The 19,239-nt window shown below is 33.4% G+C and overlaps 2 protein-coding genes across 3 annotated transcripts; one reads left to right on the forward strand and one right to left on the reverse strand.

The window, feature by feature from the left end:
- The first annotated feature begins 9 nt into the window (after positions 1–9).
- Positions 10–6,466, forward strand: LOC146939583 (glucan endo-1,3-beta-glucosidase 2-like). Of its 2 annotated transcripts, none has more exons than XM_085753193.1 (4): positions 10–70; positions 1,446–2,738; positions 3,160–3,187; positions 6,231–6,466. In XM_085753193.1, exons 1-4 carry the CDS (start codon positions 10–12, stop codon positions 6,361–6,363), a joined length of 1,515 nt encoding a protein of 504 aa, XP_085609319.1. In that variant the 3' UTR covers positions 6,364–6,466. The 2 variants fall into 2 exon arrangements, with proteins under 2 accessions (XP_085609319.1, XP_085609320.1); XM_085753194.1 differs by having other exon boundaries at positions 1,446–2,699.
- Positions 6,467–8,400: 1,934 nt separating this feature from the next.
- LOC146939584 (putative F-box/LRR-repeat protein 9) lies at positions 8,401–10,149 on the reverse strand. The gene is made up of 2 exons (XM_085753195.1): positions 9,613–10,149; positions 8,401–9,434 (listed from the first exon to the last, which is right to left on the reverse strand). The coding sequence occupies exons 1-2, from the start codon at positions 9,978–9,980 to the stop codon at positions 8,924–8,926; spliced, it is 879 nt and encodes a 292-aa protein (XP_085609321.1). The 5' UTR covers positions 9,981–10,149; the 3' UTR covers positions 8,401–8,923.
- Positions 10,150–19,239: the final 9,090 nt, after the last annotated feature.

The following is a 19,239-nucleotide window of genomic DNA, read 5'->3' on the forward strand; positions in this document are numbered from 1 at the left end:
TTTTAAACCATGGTTATGCATTTTCTTCTTGTGCTTCTTTTTGCAGTATCTACTGTTGTGGCTGATGAAGGTTAGTTAATTAACAACTTTTAGTTCCTTGTATATTATTCATTGTTGGTGTGTTTTTTCTGTTGATGAGTTATTTGTCAAGAGATTAATAAAACATGTTTATGTTTTGGTGTTTGGATATTGCATTAGGCTTTTGATATGTGTTGTCACTTTTCCCCTTTTGTTAGAAAGCATGTTTATGTTTCTTTGCATGTTGCTTATTTTGACCGAAAGAGATTTCGATAAAAAAGGTTAATTGCATTTTTGGTCCCTCAAGTATCGCGATTGTGTGATTTTAGCCCCACCTTTTTTGAAGGATTTTGACCCTTATGTTTTTCTCTTTGTGATTCACATGCCTTTCAATTTGCCCGAAATTTATGCTCAGGTGACATCGTTAATTGAAGTGATACCCAAACCGCCGAACGGCTTTTCTATCTAGTTAAAAATGTCAAGTTTGAAACTCTAATTAGGGATTTCGCTTTCGCAGGCGATTTTTTGGCGTTTTACTTTATTTTTAAAGAAAAATCATGACTATGAGAGTTGAGTACCACTTCAATAAATGATACCATCTCAGTGTAAATTTTGGAGAAAATTGGTAGGGGACTGCAAAATTACAAAGGGGTAAAACACAAGGGACTAAAATCACTCAAAAAAATGGGAGTCAAAATCGCACAATTGTGATACTTGCGGCCAAAAGTACAATAAAGAAAGGGAAAAAATTATTGAGTTTAAAGTAAAGTTGAAATGAAGATGGGGTAGATAGGCTTTACTCATAGGCGTTCCTTGAGGTCCACTGCAGTATTTAGATCTATTAAATATGATAGGGTGGTTTGAGTCATTTATTTTCTTTTTTCCCTCACAGTTTGATATGTTGAAGACGGCACTTTTTACATGTTGAAGACATTTTCGAAAAAGCTTACTTTTTGAGGAAACTATGTATATTCTTGATAAATTTTTGCAGGTCACTGTTTTAATCTTCAACCATATTTTTCAAATACTCACATTTTGCACAAGCAAAGAAGCATTTTAAGACAACACAATCAATTACGTTGCGAGTAAACAGTCATTTTGTTCATAAATGTTTAAAGGTGTTGTTGCAATAATCTACGAATATATCAAAATTACCAAAACATACATATAAATACATCTTTCGTTAGTCACTTTGGTACTTAAATGCATCTTTTATAGTTAGTTTGGTCCTCAAATGTATCAATTTGATCCATAAAATTACTAACACGAGTTGCACTTAGGAAATTATAAAAAATTCAGTACATTCAGTTTCTCGCACATTTGGGGATCAGAATAATTGTTTCCTCGTTACATTATATTTTACGTAAAACTTATCTGAACAATAGACTCAAGTTTAACGAGTCGTTTGTTTGTTCCTTGCATTGCAGAACCATTTATTGGGGTGAACATTGGCACCGATCTCTCAGACATGCCTCACCCTGCCCAAGTAGTAGCACTGCTTAAAGCTCAGCAAATTCGGCATATTCGATTGTACAATGCAGACCAAGCAATGCTAACAGCACTATCGAAATCAGGAATTCAAGTTGTTATCTCTGTCCCTAATGAAGAGCTTCTAGCAATTGGTCAATCAAATTCCACTGCTTCGAATTGGGTTTCTCACAATGTGTTGGCATACTATCCAGACACAAATATCACAGCAATTTGTGTTGGTTCTGAGGTTTTAACCACTCTCCCAAATGTAGCAAAAGTCTTAGTCAACGCTCTTAACTACATTCATTCAGCCCTTGTCGCGTCGAATCTTGATCAACAGATCAAAGTTTCGACGCCGCTTCCTTCTACCATCATACTTGATTCATTTCCACCTTCACAGGCCTTCTTTAACACATCACTAAATCAAGTCTTGAAACCAATGCTTGATTTCTTGCAATCCACTCAATCTTATCTCATGCTTAACATTTACCCTTACTATGACTACATGGACTCAAATGGTGTAATCCCTTTGGATTATGCACTCTTCAAACCAATTCCACCAAACAAAGAATCTATTGATTCCAACACACTTCTTCATTACTCAAATGTGTTTGATGCTGTTGTTGACGCAGCGTATTTCGCGATGTCGTATATGAATTACACCAACATTCCTGTGGTGGTGACCGAAACTGGTTGGCCTTCAAAAGGTAGTTCTGACGAGCCTAATGCAACACTTGCCAATGCTAATACTTACAACAGCAATTTGATCAGGCATGTGTTAAATAAAACTGGAACTCCAAAGCGCCCTGGAATTAGTGTTAGTACTTATATATACGAGCTCTACAACGAGGACAAACAGCCAGGGGCATTGTCAGAGAAAAATTGGGGACTATTTGATTCAAATGGTGTGCCTGTTTATGTTTTGCAATTGACAGGTTCAGGTGCAGTTTTGGCAAATGATACAAAAGGTGAAACTCACTGTGTTGCTAAAGATGGTGCTGATCCAAAGATGTTGCAGGCTGGAATAGATTGGGCTTGTGGACCTGGAAAAGTCGATTGTTCTCCGTTGTTGCAGGGAAAACCATGCTATGATCCTGATAATGTTGTTGCTCATGCTAATTATGCTTTTGATGCTTATTATCATAAGATGGGAAAGTCTACTGAGTCATGTAACTTCAATGACATGGCTACTATCTCCACTTCAGATCCAAGTAAGTTACATTTTCCTTTGATAGGGCAAAATTTTACCAGCGGTCGATTAAGCTTGATCGTTTTCCAGTATTGGTCCTTGATGTCTTAAAACGGCATGACTTGGTCTTTTCTTGAGAATTTTCGTTTAACTCAGCAATTAGTGTTTTTAAGGATACATTGTCGTACTTAAAGGACCGCAAGTGTAATTTTGCCTAAATAATTTTATTTTGATACACTATCAGTATAAAACGATTTACACTATGAATAATTTACAATCAATCATATGTGCGCCTTTAAAAGTAGTAATGATTAAAATCAATCATTTTAATGATTTATCAATTATGATCGGTTGACGATGTAAAAAATCTTTACACCGGTAACATATATGAATTGGATTGTATGTACTGTTGAATTTTTTGTAGTCTTATTGATAATTTCTAGCATCATAGTCTGACTAAGGATATTCTGAATGAATTGTAGGTCACGGTTCTTGTATATTTCCAGGAAGGTAAAAACATTTTTTTCTTTGCTTCATTCTGTTAATAATTGCGAGTGTTTGTGCCAATATTTTCGCTTACAAGCGTTTGATTTGTGGTTATGTGCAGTCTCGGCTTCTCTAACACCCCTGCCCCTGCACCATCACATTTTTCTGGGTGCAATCTTCTCAGATGTGAATTGAGAATTAGAAGCCTTCTAATTGTGATAGTACTTCTAATGTTGGAAATGGTTTTGCTATAAACTTATGTATGTCAGTTAGAAAATGCATTACTCTTTTAGGTATTGTGGAGGAATGGTTTAGATTATTGTCAAAAGTAATGATTTATTATTTTACACTAATTTGTGTTTTAAGGTGTTAATTCGCTTTAGTTGAAAACAGATTGATGGTGATTACCTTATTAGTTTTTTGTCAGAATTTATTTACTTCTTTTAGCGAACTTCAAATTTCTAGTGTCTCTTTTTCTTGAAAATCGATGGGTTAAGACATAAATGCTATGGGTTGAATGTTTAAACGGGGCCAGTGTCCTATTCAATTTGCTAATGGCCTACTCAATCTGTAAAATTTGATAAATAAATGACACAAAAATGCTAGTAGAAAAGAATTTGAGATCATACAAAATTATTAGCAAATAGTGAAAATCTTAGTAGCTTGTAAATTCATAGATCAAATAACAGATGTAGTGTACTAAATTATTAGCAAATACACCAAATAATTTTATCACGAAGAGAACTTTTCGATTTAAAATTGGGATTAAACGAGAGGTCATTTGGTTGAAATTTTCTCTCTTCAACCTCGAAAAACTCGGTTCAAGACCCACCATGAGAGAGATGTTAACATGGTTAACTCATTAGTTAAATATGTCTAGCTCTATATGTCGTCCAAACATAGAAGTCTCAAACAAAAACGAGAACTGGAATAATTCATCAACAAAAACATAGAAAATCCATAAATGATTAATAAAGCATGCCTAGACCTCATGGATAAGAAAGGACAAATTAAAGGACATAAGTAAAAAACAGGAAATCATGTTTTCCATAGCCTTCAACAACAGTCTATTACAACAAAATCATTAACTTTTGAGTCTCTTGTACCTCATTTTTCATCATAACTTAAGACCTCCAGATCCAGAATCAACCAGATAGATAAATATAATCAACCTCGTATCCAGGACCAACATAATGAGCGTAAGGACATTGGTCTCCAAGGTTATACATATTTGACAGTTGAAAATCTTTGATCTGAGTAAGGCACCTTTTCAACAAACTTTCAGTCAAATCTAGTTGATAACATTCCTCAAGATGAAGAGTCTCGAGAAGAGGACAACCATCTAGAATTGCAATCAACCCATCTTCAGTGAGATCATTTTCTTTAATAAAAAGATGGCGTAGTGCAGGCATGTTTTTTCCAATTGCAATTGCCTCAGCATCACCATACACTACGAATGCACCATACACTACGAATGCTTCTGCGTTTGTATTCACAAATTTTAGAGATTTTAAAAAAGGGCAAGATTGACCTAGAGCTTCAAGGGAATAGCTCGATAGGTTGCAAATTTCTACCTCCTCTAACTTTGTAAGTTTTCTCACAGCTTTACTGAATCCTTCATCTGAAATTCTAATTGAACTAACACCAAGTATTCTTGAACTAACACCAAGTAGTTGCATGCATCGTAGGTTACTGGCACTGTAAAATATGAATTAAAAAAAGGAAATGTTAACTAGTGTTTCCGACCGATCGACAAGTTTCATGCATAGTAGGTTACTGCCACAGTAAAATAGTAAGCCCTAAAAAATGATAAAATAAAGGTCTTCCTAACAAGTGCCTTTAGAGTACTTGTTAAGGATTCAAAAATAGAAACAATTGCTAAATTGTATGTAAAAAAAAAGTTGTTTTTTAATATTTCAATAGGTTAAATACACAACTTTTAAGATAAAATTTCTCCTATAAACTTCTTACCAAGTGCACTGGTTAGAATTTCCTTAAAAACAATAGAAATAGAGCTATCATTAACATTGAGCAATAAAACATTTAAAAAAAGATAATCATTGATGATGATAAACAAAAATGAACACTTGAATGTAAGAAAAAAAAGTATACTTCTGAGCTAAGCATCGAAGGAGATCATTAGAGCCAAATATAAATGTTTTCCAGATTACCACAACTTCGTTGAATAGCATAACAACAAATCTCTACCAAATGGTGATAATCCCAGCGTCGATAACCGTGATCGACCATTCTAATAGTTCGCCACATTTGAGGTTCTTTGAAAATGTTCCACCACAGAGAGCACACCAGACATGCACTTTTAACAACGTCAATGGTATCAAGTCTTTGAAGGATGTTTGTTGTGATGTCACTCGGAAGCTCAAGCCAGTTTGGAACCATTGTGCTCTCACCCTTTGCTCATAAACAGAACCAGAACTCATAAAGATAAGAAGGCAAGAGTGAGTGAGGGAGTTGAGTTGGTGTTATAAGGTGTTATTGTGTGTACCAATATCGCTTGTAACAGAACCAGTCATTTAAGCTTGATCGTTTTCCAGTATTGGTCCTTGAAGTCTCAAAACGTGCACGACTTCTTTTTTGAGAATTTTCGTTTAACTCGGTCACATTAGTGTTTTTAAGGATACATTGTCGTACCTGAAGGACCGCAAGTGCAATTTTGCCTAAATAGTTTTATTTTGATACACTATCAGTATAAAATGATTTAAACTATCAATAAATTACAGACAATCATATGTGACTTTGAAAGTAGTAACGATTAAGATCAAACATTTGAAAGATTTATCGATTATGATTGGTTGACGATGTAAAAAAAATTTACTCCGACAATATATATGAATTGGATTGTATGTACTGTTGAATTTTTTGTAGTCCTATTGATAATTTCTAGTATCGTAGTCTGACTAAGGATATTCTGAATGATTGTAGGTCATGGTTCTTGTATATTTCCAGGAAGGTAAAAACATTTTTCTCTTGCTTCATTTTGTTAATAATTGTGAGTGTTTGTGCCAATATTTTCGCTTACAAGCGTTTGATTTGTGGTTATGTGCAGTCTCGGCTTCTCTAACGCCCCTGCCCCTGCACCATCACATTTTTCTGGGTGCAATCTTCTCAGATGTGAATTGAGAATTAGAAGCCTTCTAATTGTGATAGGACTTCTAATATTGGAAGCGGTTTTGCTATAAACTTATGTATGTCTGTTTGTTAGAACATGCATTACTCATGTAGGTATTGTGGGGGAATGATTTAGATTATTGTCAAAAGCAATGATTTATTATTATACACTAATTTGATTTAGATTACCTTGTTAGTTTTTTGTTAGATTTTATTTACATCTTTTAGCGAACTTCAAATTTCGAGTGTCTCTTTTTCTCGAAAGTCGATGGGTTAAGACATAAATGCTATGGGTTGGATGTTTAAACAGTTCCAGAATTGTTAGAAATGGTTCGGTTTGGTTTGGTTCAACAATTCGACTCTGTTTTTTTTTTTTTTTTGTTTTTTGCCCACCCCTATTTCTAATAGCCTATTCAATCTTGTACACAGACTCCTGCTCACTCTGTATCAATCCCAACTTATGCCAAAACCTGCCCAATTTATGGAAGTTGTTATCTTCACTCACAATTCCAACATCAGATTTATTTTTACATTTAAAATTAGTCCCTCTCAAATCTTTCATATTCCTCAACGGAATTAAACAGCAAAGAATATTACAAATGTGCACGATAATTAATCATGTCATATTGAAAAGCAAATATATTACAGCATTTGTAGAGAAAATGATGAAACAAGCCTTTGCAAGGAAATAAAATGAAATATAAGTACTTATGACTAAGTAATTATTAAATAGTTACTGATATGATTTTGAAATGGAAGGAGTAACTAATATAATTTGAATTTAATTGACACAATTATTCATGTGCACCAATTTTATTTTTTGCACATTCTTCCTTTGATCCACGAAAAAGAAATGTACTTTAATTTTTTTCTACATATATTCGGGAGTATATATTTAGCATTTGAGCATTTGTCAGAATCTTATTATTGTCTTATTGATGATTGTTACTATAGAATAACTCTATCTAGCCATTGTCTCAAGAATATTATATTGTTGTAAGTACAGTACTCTAAAATAAAATAGAGGTGAAATTTAGATACTGAAATGGAACTTATAGCAACAAATAATATGTTTCTAGTTCTAGGTAACTTCAAATTCATTCCCTTACCCCTATTAATTAGCAACATATTCCACAACCTTACTTATTGAAGTTGTTTATTCCATTTTAATCCCCACAGTTTCTACTTACTAATAAACATCCAGAGAAGTTGACCCCATTATTTTTCTTTTTTTAAATGATAAATATTATTATTCTCGTCGAGTATATGTAAGACGCACTAACACTAGAGTATATGTAAGACGCACTAACACTCGCGGACTAATAGATAAAACAAATACAACAGACGCTGTATATATACGGAACACCTCAAAACTCCCAAAACCTCCCTAGCATAATAATGAGGCCGGACTATACATGTGGGCATCTAGCATAACCCGTACTGGGAAAAGACTCACACCCCTGCCTCACTACCACACTGCCTAGAGACTCAAAGGTACCAAAACCCCCAACAGAAAAACACCTCTGCTGCCAAACTCCTACCAACCGCCTAACACAGTGGTACAACTGAACAAAAACACCAATAAACCTTCCCAAATCCGCAGAGTAGCAAAAACAAATAGGACTTCCAACAAAAATTCCAAAAGGCAAGAAAAAAACAATTGAATTTTGCTAGAACTCACTGTTCCTAACACAAAACAGCAGCACCACCTACGAAAAACCAGAAACAGCAAAAAAGCAGTCTATGCTACTGCAGCAGAGCCACCAAACAGCACTATGCAGAGCACCCTTATCTCATAAGACAAATTTGAGGTTCCAATACCATTCATAAAAGAGACAAAACCTATTCAACATCCACCGCCACGACAAAACCTTAATCTCCTCCACCATCTCATAAATGCTTTGAATGTGCAAAACAACAAGTAGAAAACGATCATTCGACCAGCCTTAGCAAAATAATAACAAAATTGATCACAATTTGTGATAATGAAACTTCAATCAACCATTCAACCTAAACTTTCACAAGGTTTTAGTTGACTTGTGTTATAAAATTTGATGAATAAATGACACAAAAAATGCTAGTAGAAAAGAATTTGAGATCATACAAAATTATTAGCAAATAGTGAAAATCTTAGTAGCTTGTAAAATCATCAATCAAATAACAGATGTAGTGTACTAAATTATTAGCAAATACACCAGATAATTTTAGCATGAAGAGAACTTTTCAATTTAAAATTGGGATTAAATGAGAAGTCATTTGGTAGAGAGTTTCTCTCTTTAATCTCGAGAAACTCGGTTCAAGACCCGGCACCAGAGAGACGTTAACATATGTAGATGGGCTGGTTAACTCTTAACACATTAGTTAACTATATCTAGCTCTACATGTCCAAACATAGAAGTCATAGACAAAAACCAGAAATGAAATAATTCATCAACAAAAACATAGAAAATCCATAAATGATTAATAAAGCATGCCAAGACCTCATGGACAGAAAGGTTAAAGGACATAAGTATAAAAAACAGGAAATCATGTGTTTCATTCCATAGCCTTCAACAACATTAGCTTTTGAGTCTTTTGAAGGAGTTTTCACCTTATTTTCCATCATTTCTTAGACCTCCTCAACATTCAGAATCAACCAAATACATCAATATAATCCTCATCTCCAGGACCAACATAATGACCATGAGAATAGCGGTCTCCACAGTTATACATATTTGACAGTCGAAAATCCTTGACCTGCGTAACACACCTTTTCACCAAACTTACAGTCAAACGTAGTTGATAACATTCCTCAAGATGAAGAGTCTCAAGAAGAGGACAACCATCAAGAATTGCAATCAACCCAACTTCAGTGAGAAAATTTTCTTTAATGATAAGATGACGTAGTGCAGGCATGTTTTTTCCAATTGCAATTGCCTCATCATCACCTACATACATCATGTCGCCTTCTTCTTCTGTAATCACAAATTTTAGAGATTTTAAACAAGGGCAAGATCGACCAAGAACTTCAAGGGAATCTCTCCTTAGGTTGCAAATTTCTACCTCTTCTAACTTTGTAAGTATGCTCACAGCTTTACTGAATCCTTCATCTGAAATTCTTAAACTAACACCATGTACTTGCATGCATCGTAGGTTACTGGCACTGTAAAATATAAATTAAAAAAAATTATTGATAAAATTAAAAAGAATACTAGAGCAATCACCAAGTTTCATGCATATAGTAGGTTACAATAAGCCATTAAAAAAATACAAATAGAGCCATCATTAACATTGAGCAACAAAACAAAAATGAACACTTGAATGTAAGAAAAAAAGTATACTTCTGAGCTAAGTATCGAAGGAGATAATCAGAGCCAAAAGAGTCAATATAAATGTTTTCAAGGTGATGATCCCAACTTCGTCCAATAGCATAACAACAAATCTCTACCAAATCGCAATAATCCCAGAGTGGATAATCCCAGGATCGATAACCTTGATCGACCATTCTAATAGTTTGCCACATTCGAGGTTCTTTGAAAATGTTCCACCATAGAGAGCACACTAGACATGCACTTGTAACAATGTCAATTGTATCAAGTCTTTGAAGAATGTTTGTTGTGATGTCTATAGGAAGCTCAAGCCAGTTTGGAACCATTGTGCTCTCACCTTTTGTTTCATGAGTAGGAACTGAACAAGAAGCCATCATCATAAACAGAACCACAACTTATTGGTGGAAGAATGAATGAATGAATGAATGAATGTGAATTTGAAGTATCAATGAATTTCGAATTCAGAAACGAGATGGTGTTTACTATACTTCGAATTCGAAAACGAGATGTGTGAATGAGGAAGAGCGGTTCTGAATCGAAAATGACAAAGGAAAAGAAGAAGTAGTAGATTGAAGAAATTAGGGATTTTAGAAATTAGGGTTCATGTTCCCAAACCTGCAACATTTTCTTATTATAATTTAATTTAATTCAATTTTGTTTTTTTTTAATTATTAATCAATTAATTTTTACATTTAATTAGAAATTAGTTTTTTTTAATAACTATTAAAATTAAGTAAGAACTAAACTTAAAATGTTTCAATTTTATAGGGATCAAAACATATTTAATCCTTTAATTTAAGTCTAAATAAATGATTGATTAATTAAACTAAATATTAATTAAATCATTAAGTTCAGATTTAATTAAACATTAATTAATTAATTAACTACATTTCAATTAAGTTCAAATTAATAAATCTATGTCAGTTATCTCATCTAAATCTCAATCAACCAATCATATTTTGAATTCCTCTGACACGGGTCGGCGATGACGTCAACATTATTTTATCTAAATCTCAATCAGTCAATCAAGTTTAGATTACAAATTACATTGACGTCAGCGCGTGTACATCAACATTATCTTATCCAAATCTCAGTCAATCAATCAAACCCAGATTACGGATTACGCTGGCGTAAGCGCTTACGTCAACAATATCTTATCCAACTTTTAGTCAACCAATCAGATTGCATTTATAGATTACGTTGACGTCAACGTTATCTTAATCAAATCTAACATAAATAAATGTCATCCTTCCCCATTCACCAGACATCTAAACAAAACATCATCTACACTCAAAACTATCTTAGGAAATCCAACCGATAATCATGCCTCCAAAAGATTTTTTTTGTCCAAGTACAGTACGATGGACATGTTCAACGGACAGGCACATAAGGTGTTGTATTTCATGAAGTGGAAGAAATAATCACATGGAAGGAGGGTTTAAAGTGTGACCCTTTAAAAATTATTCCTGAAACTTAAATAAGTTTATATACTCAAGAAAATTCTTAGTAGATGTTAGTCCAACAAGATTAGAGTATTAAATATATATAACAACTGATTTATACAGGACCATAATGTTTTGGATTAAATAAACTTTAAGTGTTTAAATAATTTTGACAAGGACCAGAATGTTTTGTATGAATTAAAGCTTAACTGTTTTAATTTGTTTTAACAAGGAGACCAAAATTTTCTGGAGAATGATTGTATAAACAGAATGAGAAAAATGATTTTAAACTGAAATGTAAAACTATTTTAGCAATGACCAGAATGTTCTGAAGAATGATTAATATAAAGGCAGAATGATAAAACATTATAAGCTGAATTTAAACTTTAGTTAAATATTTATGCAGTTGTTTTATCTTGGACCAAAATGTTCTGGAGGCAGTGCAATATTGAATAAAATAATGCAACGATATTAATAATTAATTAGGGACCAGAGAACTCTGGATTAATTTGGCTGTGATTCATTATGACCAGAATATTCTGGAGATTCATAAATATGAATGTGATAGTGAGTGTGTATTGTATAAATTTAAATAAAGAGAGAGAAAAAGAATAACACAGGAGAATTATCCTGGTTCACCAAACTAGGCTACTTCCAGTCCCCACACCTCGTGTAAGATTATCCACTATAGTTGTCTGCTAAGAGAAACTTCCAACTAGCACTATAAGATTTTGATCAGACCAGATCAGTTTGTTACACCATGTATTACCAACCTCAACAGGCTTCTACAATTCTTTGTTTTCGCACAAGAAAGGTCGTTACAATTCTTTCTCAAACTATTGTTACGAATAGACTTTAGAATTACAATACACTTTGTATGATGATATGGGTTTGGGATCGGATTTACACTCAACTCGTGTTTGAGAGTATGATGATATGAACACACTCACAATATGTGATCCACAAATCTGTTATGAGTTGGAATGTGTTATAGATGAAGAGGTTATGATATTTGCACTTGAAAGTGGATTATGGTTAAAATCAATCTTTTAGCCTTAAAGACTTCCCAACTCATGTTTGAGATTATGATGAACAAAGATATAGTGAGAGAGTTGGAGTTTGTTTGTATGTGAAGAGTTTTTTAAAGTAGTGATGATTTCACTTGAGAGATGATTTCATTTTTGTAAAAACTCTTGGTTTTTGTCTTCAAAGCCTTCATCTATTTATAGGAATGAGAGACTTGCTGCCCACTTAATAAAAGAGCTGTTGGGACACGTTTTTCTATGTAGCATGTGGTTCCTTTAGTTGCTTGGAGAGACAACATGAAATTTTACACTTGCAGAACGTTCTCCAGAATGTTCTGGAATTTCCAGCTAGCATGGAGAAGTTCACACGTGACTGCAGTTGTAATGAGTTGTTCTCTTGATTGTAGAAGCTTGGAGGCCACTAATGATGATGTAATCTTGATGTCATAAGATGATGTCATATGGTAGTAACTTTGGAGACATATTCCTTAATGGATTTTGCTTCAAATGGACCAAAAATCATTAAGGCCCAAGACAAATTCTTGTACTCGATTTATGCCATGTTTTCCATTTTGTTTACGTATCTTTTGATGTAAATTATTTATTTGCTTTGTGAACAGTGACCAGAACGTTCTCCATATCATTCTCACTGAAAATTCTCACAAAACTCATTAGTGAATAACAAAATAATAATTATAATATTTTTATTATCTTTTAAAACATCAAATGAGGATGTTTTCTTCACTTTATAACCAGAATGATATTTGTAGGAACATGAGAAATAGGGATCGCAAAGCGGGCCGCCCGCCCCATTTAGGTCCGTCCCGTCTAAGCCCGCTAAAAACGAGACAAGACGAGCCGAGTCAAATTTTGTGACTGAGTCCAAAATCTTAGCCCGCCCCGTTTAGTGGCGGGCTTGCGAGTTGGCGGGCCGGCCCGCCAAACAAAAACTTTTTATTTTTATTTTTTTACAACTTAATTGTTACAAAAAAAAAACCATGTTGCTTTTATCGTAAAAAAATATAAAGGAATAGATAGCAAGTAAATTTGTGAAAAACAAGATAATTATTGAATTGTCGAATTCAACATCATAACTAATAGCAAAATAAGGTAAATGCGCAACATAAAACAAATAATAAAATAAATCCAACAACCAAATTATAAAATAAGTTTCAAAATAAATAAATTCAACGACCAAGATAAATCCAAAAGAATAAAATAAGTCTCAAAATATATCTAACAAGCAAAATAAATCCAAAAACATAAAATAAGACTCAAAATAACAAATTGAAACACGAGTTAAGCGGGCCGCCCCGCCACGCCCCATGTCCGTCCCATTTCCAACGAGTTAAGCGGGCCGCCCCGCCCTGCCCCGTGCCCGCCCGTATTTTAATGAGACGAGACGAGCCGAGCCAATTATAGAAAGCGAGTTCAAAAATTCGACTCAGCCCGCCAAAAATAGCGGGCCAAACGGACCGGCCCGGCAGGTCAGACCCGTTTTGACACCACTAGTGAGAAACCTTTCTCAAGGTCAAAATTTCTTTGATTGATTTCTATTCTCCAAATCATATCTTGAATGATGATGGAAGATTCTTGGACCGTCATAAGTCTTTTATGATAGAATCTCCAAGCATATGATCATGAATTTCCTTCTTTGATATTTCTCCAATTAGCGAATGACTTAATAAATAATTCATTCATGAATTGGTTTCTCTTCAAAGTTGATTCTAATCATTTTGATGAAATGATTAGATTAATTTTGAGTGTAATATGCATGCTCGTCATGAGAACATTCTCTCATCAGAGTTGATAATGTTCTCTTCTATATTAGATGCCAATACATTCTCGGTTAATTAACCTTGAATTATTTGTTGATAATGCGATTTATCTCATAATTTCTCTTGGTGATTGCAAACAATGTTTCTTGTCCATTGAGTATCTTTGAGATGTTTTAATTTAGGCATGCCTTTTCTTCTTTGAATCTTTAAGCCAATGTTGAAAACCATGCGGTGAGGATGATGAATCAATTACTCACAAAGGTCATCTCTTGTTGAATCTTCACTAAACACTCATTTGATTCAAATAATATTCTTTTTATATCTTTTTTGAACTTGTGATACTATTGTTTTGGTATTCTTTCAATGAGTATATATATGCACTTGTAAGAGACTTCTTTCTTGTCAACTTCTGTGAAAAGACTTAAGTGCAAACATCGGTAGATCACCATTCATAAAATTTAGTGTTTATTCCACAAGGTTTATTATCATTAAAACATTCATCAAAAAGAATTTTGTTTCAACATTTCATGCAATAATTCATCCTTGTTTAAAGTGAAGAAAAACATCAAACTGGATGGACTTATCCAATGTATCCAGACAAATATTCAACCAGAAAACTCTCAAGAGGATGGTGAATCTAGTATGAGTCGTTTAATCTTGTAGGAAATGGCGATGTTCAGAGATGTTTGACATGTTCATGACATGTAAGCGTCTTGGTATTTCAACAATGGAGGTTTATGCAGGTTTGGTGGATACCTCATGTGTTGAAACCCACGTAGAACCACCATATATTGAACCAACACCTTCGTCATACCCTCACTCCATACTCAGTTCATATCCTTTTATTGAAACACAAACCAGTCATAACTCCATGCCATCTTCATCAGCACATCGACCATCCAAATCCACCCACAACATTGACCACAACTCATCATTCCCTCTAGACACCTAAAATGATGGTGTTCGTGTCAGTGTTGTCGCTGGTGAACATGACGAAGAAGTTGGTGATTTTAGTGAGAATGAAGATGACATTCTTGCCTATCATGCCATCAATGATGATGAGGACAAAGACATTCTTTTCTTTGACTCTCCCTTACACTTTCATAATGTGATCTCCACCGACATAGAACATGTTAAAGATGAATTTGTCCACTCAATGTCCTAGAATAAATCTTACCTTATTCCAGACCCTGGCAACTTACAAGAGGGGATGGAATTCCCTACGAAAGAAATGGCAATGCGGTGCATAAAAGAATACCATATGAATAAGGCCCCATACTTTGTGGTTGAACACTCTGATACCGCTAGATGGATTGTCCATTGTTCCAACGAAAACTGTATATGGAGATGTATAGTTATACTTAGCAAGAAATCACATGTCTGGAAGATCACAAAACTGCATGGTCCACATACTTGTGCATCATCAATGGTTTCGCAAGATCACCAACAACTCTCCTCAACTTTCATTTGCCAAAGCATCCTACAATCTCAGTTCCAATGATCATTGCACATATACGATCGAAATACACATATACTACTACTTACATGAAAGCATGGATTGCAAAACAAAATGCTATAGAGATGATATACAGAAAATGGGAGGATTCATACAAGGATCTTCCAAGGTGGTTCATTGCTTTCCAAACTTATCCTACAAGAACTATTACTGATATTGAAACGGTGCCTTTTATTAAGGATGGATAAGTTGTTTTGGGGAAGGCTACCTTCAAACGTCTCTTTTGGAGTTTCAAATCATGCATAGAAGGATTTGCTTACTTTAAGCCAATTGTTTCAGTTGATGGAACATGGTTGTATGGCAAGTATCGTGGGACGTTACTAATTGCAATGACTCTGGATGGGAGGAACAATATCATTCCGGTAGCATACATACACCATGGTTGAGGGTGAGACATATGATGCATGGTTTTTCTTCCTCCAGCACTTGTGATTGTTTGTCACACCCCAACCCGATCTGTGCTTGATTTCAGATAGACAGGAGTCAATCAAAAGTGTTGTTAGGCGTCTAAACAGTAATTGACATCATGTCTTCTGCATTCGACACATAGCGCAAAACTTCGTGAGGATTTTCAAGAACATAGAGATGAAAAAAAAAGGTAACCAATATGAGTTAGTATTTTTCTTATACACAGTCGCGCATATATAATTTATTTTATGAAGTCCTAAACAACGTTAATTTATGTGCCTTCAGAATACTCAATGACTCAACCAAGCATCACACACTACATAAATCAAATAAGGGATTGGTATGGTGATGTTGTGAAGTGGGTTGACGATATTCCAAAGAAACAATAACCAGAAGTACATGACTTAAATTGCCGCAACATGCCTAATTTATGGAAGTTGTTATCTTCACTCACAATTCCAACATCAGATTTATTTTTACATTGAAAATTAGTCCCTCTCAAATCTTTCATATTCCTCAACGGAATTAAACAGCAAAGAATATTACAAATGTGCACGACAATTAATCATGTCATATTGAAAAGTAAATATATTACAGCAATTGCAATTGGTAAATGGTGAGATAAGCCTTTACAAGGAAATAATTGAAATATAAGTTACTTATCTCCGTCCCTAATTATAAGACCCCTTTGAGAAATTTTTTGTCCTTTTTTATAAGACTCTTTTGCTATTTCCAACTACATTAATTATTTCTTTACATACATGCCTCTATTTATTATACATCTTTTTCTTCAATCAACAATAAATAACATATGGAAAACATAAATCAACTCTCTCTTTTAAGGATAAAATTGTAAAAACAACAGTGATTACAAACAACAAATGGTTACTAATATGATTTTGAAATTGGAGGAGTAACTAATATGATTTGAATTTAATTGACACAATTATTCATGTGCACCGATTTTCTGTTTTGCACAATCTTCCTTTGGTCCACGAAAAAGAAATGTACTTTTAATTTTTTCTACCAATTATTTAGCATTTGAGCATGTCAGAATCTTATTGTCTTATTAATAGAGAATAACCTCTATCTAGCCATTGTCCCAAGAATAAGAATATCTATATTGTTTTAACTTAAGTACAGTACTCTAGAATAAAATAGAGGTGAAAGGTACATACTGAAATAGAACTTTTTTTTTTTTAGGGAAACTGAAATAGAACTTATAGTTACAAATAATAAGCTTTTGGGTAACTTCAAATTCATTCCCTTACCCCTATTAATTATCAACATATTCCACAACCTTCCCCACTCATTGAAGTTGTTTATTCCATTTTGATTCCCACAGTTTCTTCTTACTAATAAACATCCAGAGAAGTTGACCCCATTGTAAATTAGATTATATAGTCTTAGATTTCAAATTAGGACCCCTCAAATCTCAGATATTGCTTAGATGAATGTATGGAGGACAATTGGTAACATTTTAACGTAAATAATTGGTATGAATGTGCAAAACAGCAAGTATAAAATGATCATGCGACCAGCCTTAGCAAAATAATAACAAAATTGATCACATATTGTGAGGATGAAACTTCAATCAATCATTCAACTTAAACTTTTCACAAGGTTTTAGTTGACTTGTGTTATAAAATTTGATAAATAAATGACACAAAAATGCTAGTGGAAAAGAATTTGAGATCATATAAAATTATTAGCAAATAGTGAAAATCATAGTAGCTTGTAAATTCATCGATCAAATAACAGATGCAGTGTACTAAATTATTAGCAAATACACCAAATTTTTATCACGAAGAGAACTTTTCGATTTAAAATTGGGATTACATGAGAGGTCACTTGGTTGAGAGTTTCTCTTTTTAAACTCAGTACAAGACGCGGCACCAGAGAGACGTTAACATATGTAGATGGGCTGGTTAATTCTCAACTCATTAGTTAATATGTCTAGCTCTACATAAAACATAGAAGCCACAAACAAAAACCAGAAATGGAATAATTCATCAACAAAAACATACAAAATCCATAAATGATTAATAAAGCACGCCAAGACCTCATGGATAGAAAGGACAAAGGACATAAGTAAAAAAACAGGAAATCATGTTTTCCATAGCCTACAACAACAGTCTATTACAACAAAATCATTAACTTTTGAGTCTCTTGTACCTCATTTTTCATCATAACTTAAGACCTCCAGATCCAGAATCAACCAAATAGATAAATATAATCATCCTCGTCTCCAGGACCAACATAATGAGCGTAAGGACATTGGTCTCCATGGTTATACATATTTGACAGTTGAAAATCTTTGATCTGCGTAACGCACCTTTTCAACAAACTTTCAGTCAAATCTAGTTGATAACATTCCTCAAGATGAAGAGTCTCAAGAAGAGGACAACCATCAAGAATTGCAATCAACCCAACTTCAGTGAGATCATTTTCTTTAATGGAAAGATGGCGTAGTGCAGGCATGGTTTTTCCAATTGCAATTGCCTCATCATCACCATACACTACGAATTCTTCTTCGCATCAGTGAGATCATTTACTTACTTATTTTCAATAAAACTAATTAATATTATACATTTGGAAAGTTGAAGTTTTTTTTTCAAAACAAAATTTGTTTTTTGTTATGTTCAAATTTAAACTTCCCTCGAACAAAATTTTGTTACCTGTAATAATGGTTTCATAAAGAGTTAAAATATTATAATAAGATCATGAACATTGTTAATAAATTTAAGTGTAAAATAGAAGAACTCTTACGGAAAAAATTAAAGACTCTGTGAATGTTTAAAACGAAAAAAGAGTAGAGGACACATTGAAACAAAACGAAGGAGAAGAATGAATAATTTTTTTTTTTATAATTTAGACTATTGACAATTGTTTGTTATGAGAGAGATAAATTGTGTGCAAACAAAAATAAAAATTTATTGGAGAAATGAAGAGTAACTAACAATTGTTTGTTATGAAAGAAAGATAATACGTTAAATTTATTGGAAAGAGAAATTGTATAAAAAAAAAAAGGAATTCATTGGTAGATTAGAATAAAGGTAAATCCATTTCTATAATTTGATTTTTTTTTTTTTTGAATTTTTTTTGTAATTTGATGTTACTATTATAAAACAACATTTAAAAATAAACTGATGAAGTATTTGATAATGAAATTATTACATCACAAGAGGTAATAATCTTCATTAAAATAATTACTCTCAACCATTTTGATTCCAAAAAAAAATCTAGAAAAGAAAATAGACATTTGTGGGGAATCTTTGAGAGAGATATATCAAACTTTTCTGCACGCAAAAACTTTCGATATCAAATGAGAAACATAAGAAATACTGAAATAAAATGAAGGAAAAGTGGCTTGCAAATAGTCTAATAATGGATGTCACATTCACATCTATTAACTTTCGACTATTCTGATACTCATTCATCAAATTGTTATCTTTCGACTTTGTCCTCCT

Source organism: Medicago sativa, chromosome 3 (assembly GCF_051527215.1).
Source record: "Medicago sativa cultivar Bolivia chromosome 3, Bolivia_mono, whole genome shotgun sequence".
Classification (NCBI taxonomy): domain Eukaryota; kingdom Viridiplantae; phylum Streptophyta; class Magnoliopsida; order Fabales; family Fabaceae; genus Medicago; species Medicago sativa.

Excerpts from the sequence above, each read along its gene's own strand:
- LOC146939583 (XM_085753193.1), top strand. The coding sequence starts at position 10 with ATGGTTATGCATTTTCTTCTTGTGCTTCTTTTTGCAGTATCTACTGTT. Across the intron at positions 71-1,445 it reads TACTGTTGTGGCTGATGAAG|AACCATTTATTGGGGTGAAC; the intron begins GTTAGTTAATTA and ends CTTGCATTGCAG. Across the intron at positions 3,188-6,230 it reads TCTTGTATATTTCCAGGAAG|TCTCGGCTTCTCTAACGCCC; the intron begins GTAAAAACATTT and ends GGTTATGTGCAG.
- LOC146939584 (XM_085753195.1), bottom strand. The coding sequence starts at position 9,980 with ATGATGATGGCTTCTTGTTCAGTTCCTACTCATGAAACAAAAGGTGAG. Across the intron at positions 9,435-9,612 it reads CTTCGATACTTAGCTCAGAA|TGCCAGTAACCTACGATGCA; the intron begins GTATACTTTTTT and ends TATATTTTACAG.